Here is a 9,439-nt window from a genome sequence, read left to right on the forward strand (position 1 = left end):
CTGTGTGTATAAATAAAGAAAATCAATATTATAGAAATAGGTATTTTAAATCTTTCAATCAAGGGAATTACTGGTTTTTATTTGGTTACAGGCATGGCATTTAAGTGAATAATATAGAAATGTATACACATCTATAATAAAGAAATAGATATAGGGAGATATAGAGACAGGGAGAGAGAGAGCCATAAAAAATAAATAAGTACAGATAATCTAAATCTAGAAAAGTCGATTAATATTCAGTATGAAAACTATATGGATAGATGCTAATATAATATATTTTAATATTAGTTATGTCTGATTTCTATGTGTATAGATAAAGAAGATCAATATGATAGAAATAAATATTACAAATATTTAAATGTAGGGGCTTTTTGTTTTTTATTTGTATAGAGGCATGGCATTTAAATGAATAATATAGAAATCAAAATATACACATCTATAATAAAGAAATGTATATAGGGTGATAGATAGATAGATAGATAGATAGATAGATAGATAGATAGATAGATTGATAGATAGATAGATAGAGCCATAAAAAAGAAATAAATACCAGTAATCCAAAGCTGGACAAGTTAATTAATGATCAGTATGAAAGCTATACAGATAGATATACAGATAGGTAATGTACTTTAATATCTGTTATGCATTATATCTGTTCGTACAAATATAGAAAATCAGTATAATAGAAATAGATATTAAAAACATTTAAAACAAGGGTTTAATTGTTTTTTGATTTGGTTAGAGGCTTAGAGGCAGGGCTTTTAAATGATTAATATAGAAATGAAAATATACAGGTCTATAATAAAGGAATAAATATAGGGAGATATATCTATATGTAATTTTAAATAAAAACCAAAAAAAACCAAGTAATCTAAAACTAGACAAGTAGATTAATATTCAATTTGAAAAATATATGGATAGACGTTCATATATTTTTATATTGATAATGCATTATATCTATGTGTATAAATATAGCTCAATTTGATAGAAATAAATATTAATTACATTTAAATGAAGGGGTATTTTGTTTTTTATTTGGTTAGAGGCAGGGCTTGCTAAGTTTCGATGGGGGGTGGGTTTTGGGGCGTTCCTCGGAGAAGAGTTTTTGGAAGGGGGTTGCACACGTGGTTTCTTGCCTCGCTTCTCTGCACGTGCAGGGGCGCCCCCCCGCCCGCCCCGGGCTGAGCTGTGCGGCAGTGCTGCCGCCTTGTGGGCACAGAGCGGTACTGCAGCTGTGCGCCGAGGCGGGCGGGGCCGGGCCGAGCGGGGGCCGAGCAGGGCCGAGCCGATCCGAAGCGGAGGGGGCCGAACCGAGCCGAAGTGGGACGGAAAGAGCCGAGCCGAAGCGGGACGGAAAGAGCCGAGCCGAGCCGAGCAGCGTCGGGGCCCCCCCCACTCCGGAGCCGGCCGGGAGGACCCCGGCAGAGGCGTTGACTCCAATGCCTGCCGCCGCAGGTGCGGCCGCCGCCCAGCTACGGAGCCGCTGCGCCCCGCCGCCATCGTCCTCGCCCCGGGAAAGGCGGCGGACAATCGGGCGGAGTGCTCGGAGTCGGTCGGCGTCGGCAGGTTTTTCGTTCAGGCAAGTAAGTTAGACAGACGCGTTGAGAGCAGCGGGGGCCTTAATCTTGCCTCAACAAAGATGGCCGCGCAGCCGGAAGTGGCTTCAGCCACAACAAAGATGGCGGCGAGGAAGGGCGGAAGTGACGTCACGCCACGCACAAGATGGCTGCCCGGTCGTGGCCGGCTTGACCTCCCAAGGATGGCGGCCAAAAAGGCGGGAAAATGGAAGGACCCCCGGGCGGTGGGTGCGTGCGATTTACTGCCTGACAAACACCCCGGCGCCGACGCCGCTCCGGCGCAATTTTCCGCGGCTTTTCCGGCCGTGCGGACACGGGCTGTGCGCTCGGCGGCGCCGGGGCCGGGCGCCAGCAGGTCGGGCGCCGACAGGCAGCGGTGAAGACGCCTCTCTCTGCCGGGGTCCTTGCCGCGGCCGCGTTCTGGGGCTTCTGGCACTCGCGACGACCCGTACCTCGCCGCCGCTGCTCTCGCTCCGTTCTCTCCCCCTCGGCCCCCCCCCGGGCAATGGCGGAAACCCCAATGGCATCGGGACCCAACGGTCGCTCCCCGGCCCCGGGACCGAAGCAGCCCGAGGAGGCGGCTGCTCTGTGTGTCGGAACGGTGAGAGCGGGGGCCGGGGCTGGGGCAGCTTATCAACCGAGTATATATTTGTAAGTATAAAGATGATCAAAATAGATATTAAAAAATATTGAAGAAAAAGGGGCTGCTTGGTTTTTATTTAGTTAGAGGCAGGGCTTTTAGATAAATAGGAAAAATACAAATAAATAAAATATTGAAAGAATGAATATATAAAGAAAAATATATACAAATCTATATATCTATAAATATATAGAGAAAAAAATATATATATATATGTAGGCGTAAAAATAAGTAATAGAAATATATACATATATGTTGATTTATAATCTATAATATGATTTCTGTACGTATAGATGGCAATATGATATCTTTTAGGATATGTTATGTGTTTTGTATATCAAGAAGGTATATAAATATGATAAAAAATATATATTAAAATATTTTTAAATACCGTTTAAGATAAAGGGACTGTTTGGTTTTTATTAGGTTAGCTTCGGGGCTTTTAAATAAATACAACAAAAATAAAAACATAGAAATGTATATTAAGTATATAAAGATATAGATGTATGTGCAACCAGAAAAGTAAAGAAATAGAAGTAATGCCAATATATACAAACAGATTTATATTTAATAGATATGTTATATATATTGATTTTATATATGTATTATATACATAATGAATATATATCATTAAAATGTATGTAATATATTTAATATATAATAACATACGTATACACGTTAAAATAATATATTTTGATACTTTATATATTGCTTGTCATATATAAATGAATATAGTATATAAATTTAAACATGTGTGGTGGAAATAGATGTTAATTTGTATTTTTTTTTTATTTTCATTGTTTTGGTATGTTTCTCGGAGGCAATCCTCCCCTTGCAGCTGCTGACAGCACGGAAAAGCTGTGTGCTTCGTGGTGTCTATTGCCCAGCTGGCAACGATTCCCTTGTGTTTGGTGCATTAAGTCACACCCAGCTGTGTGGGATGGCAGGTGAGCACATTGCCCGACCCTTTTAGCTTTTCTGGCTCAGGCACAACTTCCTTTCCTTTTGGATATGGAAAACAGGGAAGAGAGGGTAGTGTGACATTAGCACTAATTTCTAGCAGATTTTTAACTGCCCCTGATGCTCGTTCATCTTTGCAGTGTGGGTTTTCATGCTGACAAATCCTCTGCTTTGCCTTCTGCTCACAGTCAGCTGGGCCCTTTATTGAACAGATTTATCTGCTACAAGGCTACGCAGAAGGATGGAAAGGAGGAACACAGGGGGGAAAAAAAATAGATTCAAGGCATAGAGAAGGTAGCTGGTTTATTTGTATGACATGTAGCTTTTTTAGGATGTTTTGTTCTTTATATGGCGTTAATTTCAAAGAGAAGCCTGTGAACTTTGTGTTCCCCTTTTGGGGCTGGTTCTGGGGTAAGGGGGAAACACGAGGCCTAAGCACCTCTGGCTTATCTGTCCAAGGATCTGCCTCAGTTGTGGCTCCCATCCTTCTGAAGGACTCTTCAGCGCAGTGAGTTACCTTCTATAACTATTCATTGTTGTATTGTTGTTGTGAGACCTCATTGCTGGGTGAGAGGACCAGGGGAAATGAAAGGCTGTATGCCACTGTTACTTCATCACTGAATTCTTGCACTCTGTTAAAATCAAAACAAAAGGGATTTACACTGTCAGAAACACTTAACTGTAAGTTAAGGTAAAGGTCACAGTGCTAAAACCTAAGAGCAGATAGGGTTGAGCTCCTTTGTCTTCCCTCTCCGGCAGCTTTTGTGACTCCTGCCTCCAAGGTATCATCAGCTATCCCCTGGATCTTGCAGTGGAAGAGATGCTGAACCACCAGCTGTTCCATATTCTACACCATGTGTCTTTTTACCATGCTCCTCTGAGAAGCATCTCTCCCGTCTCTGTTTCTTTGCAGACCAGAAGGGATAAACTGGGATTCCTTTGTTCTTTTGCCTGTTAATAAAAAGGCTGCTTGTGGCTGTGTGCAGTGGCAACTGCATCACAGAATCTTAGAGGTGATTATTCACAGGTTAAGGAAATAATTCCTTTTTTTGTCACTGCTGCACTGAATTTCATAGGCGTGTCTGTGGCTTGATGCCTAAGATATTTAAAGCAGGTTTTATTCTTACAGGGGTTTTGCACACTAAAGTGTCTGCCCAGGTTTTGTTTCCAAAAGTGAGGTATAGTGCTGGGTGTTTAATTTGGTATGTTACTTGTTCTGTTGTGTAAATAACTGCAGCTCCCTCCCTGTGCCTGTGTATTGCAGGGGCAGGCGAGCGCTGGTTATAAAGGTGGTGATAATTAGGAAACAAGGCCTCCATTCTTGGTCTCGGGCTGTTTCAAATGGGGAGGGATCAGTGTCCTGACTTCTCTCCCTCAGAGGCAGGGTTCCTAGACGAGGTGACCCAGGACAGCTTCGTGCTGGGCCCGGGCTACGACCGCCCCTACCAGCTGGAGCCCGCGGTGAGGGAGCCCAAGAGCATCCAGCTGTACCAGCACCTCAACCTCAAGAGCTGCATCTGGACCTTCGACGCTTATTACGACATGACCGAGTTAACTGATGTCTGTGGGGGCTCTGTCACCGCTGACTTCCAGGTGAGAGGCCCATCCAGAGCTCTCCAGGTATCCCAGATCTCTCTCAGTTCTCAGGCACAGCTCTGCCGTGTGTGGAGCTGCTGCTCTGCCCTGCACAGGTGGAGCGTGGCTTTCCCCCCACCCTCACCTGGAAGAAAACAGTGCTGTGTGCATTTATTTCATTTATTTTCCATTTCATTCATTTTCCATTTATTTTATTCTCTAAATCTTCAGAGTGCCTGGAAAATACTGTTTTTTTTAATGTAGGGCCGTACTGGAAATACAAAACGTTCTCAGCTGGGCTCTCTTTTAAAAGTTTGACTGTGTTCTCGGCCAATAGAAATGAGCAGAGGCGGCTCAGGCCATGCTCCACAACATGGGATATTTTGGCTCATTCCCTAATTAAGAGACCAGAAGCCAAAAATGTTCCTCTAGAAATGAGTGGCTTTCCCTGTTTGGGGTGTCTCACTGTCCTCTCCTGGCTGCGTTATCCACGTGCAGCCCACTCCATCTCCCCCAGGCTCTCCCATTAAATTGCTTGGACCAGCATCATCTCTCTTAATTCCTGCCAGCCTGGAACTAGTTCCTGAAGTTTCCTTTTATAGCTCCAATTGTTTGCACAAACCCAGAGGAGCCGCCTGGCCGGAGAAACTGCCCAGTGGAGCATGTGGAGCCTGGCCCCAGCCAGGCTGGAACATCTCCTCGAATTCTCCAGGGCCTGCAAAGTACAGCTGCACTCTGCAGATAATAAATGGAGAGCTCTGGGAGGCCTGAGCAAGCAGAATTGCTCATTTTTAATTCACAGCCTTGGAAATCAGGGGGGTTTTGAGGTGAAATTGTGCCCAGAGTTCCTTTGTCCCATGGTCCCAGGGAGCCTTAGCACTGCCCCCGCATTACAACGCCGGTTTGTCTGAGGTACCTGCACGTAAAAAACGTCCAGAGTCACCTCTGACTTCACTGCAAGGCGCATAACCCCCTTTCTGGGGTTTTATTGCCAGGTAAGGGACTCTGCTCAGTCCTTCCTGACAGTCCACGTCCCTCTCTACGTGTCCTACATCTGTGTGACGGCACCGAGGGGCTGGGCTTCCCCGGAGCACCGCAGCGAGATGGAGTTCTCCTTCTTCTACGACACCGTTCTCTGGAGGACAGGTGAGCCTGAGGCGCTCCAAGGGCTATGGAAGAAGTGGTTCCTTCATGTTTTCCCCTTAGCTCCTGCACTGCCCCCAGAGTCCTGAGGGAGCGGGGAACTCGGAATATTGCCTTCCTCTGTGCTTGCGGGGGGCTTAGGCAGCCGGTGGCTGACGGAGGGAGCGTGCAGCTGGCTCACTGGAGGCTGATCCCAGCTGAACCCTGCCTTGTGGAGGTGTCCCAAGCGCTTCTGGGGCTGGCAGAGCCCAGCAGAGGAGAGCGAGGGTGCTGTGTGGGCTTCCAGTGGCGCTTGCTGTCCTTGCAGGGATCCAGACGGACAGCGCGCTCTCGGCCTGCCTGCAGATAATCCCCATCTACATCCGCGAGGACGGCCGGCCGGTCATCGAGTTCAAGACGCAGGCCAAGTTCAGAGGTGAGGGCAGCGATCCTGGCAGGGACACAGAGCAGGGTCACACAGAGCTCTGCTCTGACGGCACAGGCAGCGGAACGAGTCCCCGTCCCCGCCGGGAGCCCCTCTGCCCCTGTGAGGTGGGGCCTCTCCGCGCTCTGCCTCCCGTCACCTCCTTGTCCTCCCCCAGGGCTGTTTGTCATGGAGCACCACAGCCTGCCAGGTGTCAGGTCCTCTTTGGTAACTCCAGAGCACCTGGGAGGCATCGAATTTGCCCTGCAGCTGCTGTGGAGCGCTCAGACTTTTGATTCTCCCTACCAGCTCTGGAGAGCAACCAGCTCCTACAACAGGTGAGGGCTGGGGGTGCAGTCCCCTCCAGCAGCTTCCCCCACAGCACCACGTTCTCCCTGGCACCCCTCCAGCAGCCACGCCAGCAATAGCACGGAATGCTCAGGAGCTTGGTCAGAGCTGGAGCACCGTTGTACTGCGAGAAAAATCAGCTCAGCCTCTTGGAAAGGAATGTTTCCAGCAGTGCGGCCTGTGGATAGACTGATCCCAGAGTCACACTTGTCCCTCGGGGACTGCTGGATGACATTGCTGGGGCAAGGGAGAGGTGCTGCCCTGGGTGAAGGGCTTTGAGCTGTGCTTGGTGGCTGCAGGGTCTTCTGTCTGTTCCCAGGAAGGATTACTCTGGAGGATACACCATCTTCCTGATGCCCTGCACGGTGCAGCTCACGCCGCCGTGGGCAGAGCCTGGAGCCAAGCCCCTGCCCTGCCCTGCCCGGCTCACGCTCCCGAGCGGTAAGAGGGCAGGAGGGCAGGCTCGGCCCCTTTGGGGTGCACACCCGTCCAAACCTCATCTCCCCTTTGTTTCCTTCCTTGTCCCAGTTGCAGGTTTTTGATCCCGATCGCCTTCCGGCAGACAAACCGCCCACTTCCAGTTGTTTACTCCCTGAACACAGAGTTTCAGCTCTGTAACAACGAGAAGGTTTTTCTAATGGACCCCACCAAATCGGAAAGGTCTCTGGCAGAAATGGATTACAAGGGGGCTTTATCCAAGGGTAGGATTTACCTCTCCTCTTCTGCCTGTGCCCAGCATTTCTGCTTTCACAGCTTCCATTCCCTGGAGAGGAAAGGGCAGAACCCACGTGTAGCTTTGCCTCTTCTACAGCAGTAATTGACATCTTACAGCCCTGTGAAAGAACAGCGTGCTCTGGCACCGCGTTTTGTCACTCCCACACACCGAGCCCTTCCCAAACAACCCCAACCCTTCTGAACACGGACACTTGGCTCTGGCAGCGTTTTCCTGCTTGGGAAATTTCACCTGCCCCTCTTTGTCCCGACCTCCCCCCGGGCAGATCCTGTACCGGCGCGTGCTCTGGCCCCCCGAACAAAACCTCAACGCCGCTTACAAGCTGCAGCTGGAGAAGGTCTACCTGTGCACAGGCAGGGCTGGCCACGTGCCCCTCTTCGACCCCACGGGCACCGTCTACAACCAGGGGCCCCAGTACGGCTGCATCCAGCCCCACAAGTACCTGAAGCACCGATTCCTCCTCCTGGTGAGTGCTCTGCTCCTGCTTCTTCCCGTTTGGGATTTGCTCTGGCAACCGGCAGGCGGTGGCTGCAAAGGGATGAGGAAGGGAGCCCGTGGGGGATGTTTTGTGCTGCTGCTGCTGCTGCTGCTGCCAGCTGTGAACACCAGATCAGTTTTCCCCCACCCTTTGAGTGTGTTCCTCAATCGGTGCCCACGTGTACGTGTGGAGATGGGGCATTCGGACTAGATCCCTGACACAGGTGTTTGGTGGGGCTCTGGCTTCCAGCCTCCCTTGGGAAAGCAGACAGCATCCCTCACCACACTTCTCTGACTTTCCAGCACCGAAACCAGACAGAAGTGACGGGTAAGTATTTCCACGCTGTGCCTTTTGACTCTGCCCACTTTGCTTCCCAGCTGTCCGAGTTCCACTCGGTGAGCAGCATGCCCGGAGTTGATGGATTTACTCTCAAGGTGGATGCTCTCTACCAGGTATGGAGTACCCAGTGCTTTTGGTAGCCCAAAATGGACTCCTCTGTCCAGGACCTCCCGAACACTTGGTGAATTGTAGACTCTGGGCCTTCACACTTCACCTCTGATACAAGAAATGAAGATGAGGATGTTAGTCCCGTAATTTCATTTTTTTTTTCCCCTGAGGCACTCATGAGAAAGCTCTTTAAAAACACTTTATTCGTGTTCCTGAAGGAATTAATGCCATTGCAAAGGCAGGACACCTCGCTGGGTGGTGCGTGCTCCCGAGGAGCTCCCCTTGAACAGCGAGGTGGAGCTGCCCCGGGGCGCCCCGAAGGCGGCGGGCGGCCGCTGCTGCACCGTCAGGAACCTTCATCCACCGAGGGACAGCGGCGGCCTCTGCCAGGGCCAGGGCCAGGGAAGTGAAGCAGGTGCACTTGCAAGTCATACGGGTATTTTTTTAGTCTGGTGAGGAGGGGCAGCTGTCAATTCCCCCTGCTCCCGTCTTAGCGACTGCACCGCCGCCCTTCCTCCGTGCTGCTCCAGCTCTCCCGGGCTTAACTGGGCAGGGTGGCGAAGGCATCTGCCACCCCCGTGAGCCAGCCGAGGAGCAGCCGGGTTCCTCGTTGGCCTCCGGAAGAGAGTAAAGCTAAAATACAAAACCCGCTGTGATCGGGGTGTCCCTTCTTGCGCCGCCCCGCCGGTCTCCCTCATTCCCCTGGGGCGCGGCGGGCCGGAGCCCCACGGAGCTGCTGCGCCGGGGAAGGGAAGGAGGGAGACGCGGGCGCCCAGCTCGGCTCGGGCCCCGCCGCGGCCTCGGGGCCGGCGGAGCGGGGGGCTCGGGCCGGGAGCGCTCCGGGGCTGCGGGACCGGCCGGGCCCAGGCGGGGGCGCCGCGTCCGAACCGGGACCCGCAGCGCTCCCGCAGCCGGCGCCGCCCTCCCGCCGCGATGCCGAGCCCGGGACCGAGCCCGATCCGCCCCACGGGGGAGAGGCGGCACCGCCCGGGACCGCAGGGCGGACACCCGCAGGACCCGAACCCCCGCATCCCGGCTCCGGCTGTGGGCTCCGTCACCCGCTTTCGGTCAGCCCCGTCCCGGCATCGCGGCAGGAGGGGGGAGTCGAGTCCCGGCGAGGGAGTGCCCAGTCCCC

The 9,439-nt window shown here is 51.1% G+C and overlaps 2 protein-coding genes across 5 annotated transcripts; both read left to right on the plus strand.

The window, feature by feature from the left end:
• The first annotated feature begins 1,459 nt into the window (after positions 1 to 1,459).
• On the plus strand, positions 1,460 to 8,950 carry LOC147648651 (extracellular matrix organizing protein FRAS1-like). Of its 4 annotated transcripts, none has more exons than XR_015280091.1 (9): positions 1,460 to 2,228; positions 3,038 to 3,164; positions 4,556 to 4,770; positions 5,748 to 5,898; positions 6,203 to 6,310; positions 6,477 to 6,636; positions 6,966 to 7,087; positions 7,175 to 8,184; positions 8,310 to 8,950. XR_015280091.1 is itself a non-coding variant. In XM_086867031.1 (8 exons), exons 2-8 carry the CDS (start codon positions 3,158 to 3,160, stop codon positions 7,186 to 7,188), a joined length of 777 nt encoding a protein of 258 aa, XP_086723157.1. In that variant the 5' UTR covers positions 1,460 to 2,228; positions 3,038 to 3,157; the 3' UTR covers positions 7,189 to 8,950. The 4 variants fall into 4 exon arrangements, 2 of the variants coding, with proteins under 2 accessions (XP_086723157.1, XP_086723156.1); XR_015280090.1 differs by having other exon boundaries at positions 1,706 to 2,178; positions 3,056 to 3,164; XM_086867031.1 differs by having other exon boundaries at positions 7,175 to 8,950.
• LOC147648652 (extracellular matrix organizing protein FRAS1-like) lies at positions 7,320 to 8,950 on the plus strand. The gene is made up of 3 exons (XM_086869823.1): positions 7,320 to 7,436; positions 7,645 to 7,845; positions 8,235 to 8,950. The coding sequence occupies exons 1-3, from the start codon at positions 7,320 to 7,322 to the stop codon at positions 8,334 to 8,336; spliced, it is 420 nt and encodes a 139-aa protein (XP_086725949.1). The 3' UTR covers positions 8,337 to 8,950.
• Positions 8,951 to 9,439: the final 489 nt, after the last annotated feature.

This window comes from Cyanistes caeruleus, chromosome Z (genome assembly GCF_971803275.1).
Source record: "Cyanistes caeruleus chromosome Z, bCyaCae1.hap1.1, whole genome shotgun sequence".
NCBI classification, from domain to species: Eukaryota; Metazoa; Chordata; class Aves; order Passeriformes; family Paridae; genus Cyanistes; species Cyanistes caeruleus.

Excerpts from the sequence above, each read along its gene's own strand:
- LOC147648651 (XM_086867030.1), top strand. The coding sequence starts at position 2,083 with ATGGCGGAAACCCCAATGGCATCGGGACCCAACGGTCGCTCCCCGGCC. Across the intron at positions 2,179-3,055 it reads CTGCTCTGTGTGTCGGAACG|CTGCTGACAGCACGGAAAAG; the intron begins GTGAGAGCGGGG and ends CTCCCCTTGCAG. Across the intron at positions 6,637-6,965 it reads GCAACCAGCTCCTACAACAG|GAAGGATTACTCTGGAGGAT; the intron begins GTGAGGGCTGGG and ends GTCTGTTCCCAG.
- LOC147648652 (XM_086869823.1), top strand. The coding sequence starts at position 7,320 with ATGGATTACAAGGGGGCTTTATCCAAGGGTAGGATTTACCTCTCCTCT. Across the intron at positions 7,437-7,644 it reads GGAAAGGGCAGAACCCACGT|ATCCTGTACCGGCGCGTGCT; the intron begins GTAGCTTTGCCT and ends CCCCCCGGGCAG. Across the intron at positions 7,846-8,234 it reads AGCACCGATTCCTCCTCCTG|CTGTCCGAGTTCCACTCGGT; the intron begins GTGAGTGCTCTG and ends TTTGCTTCCCAG.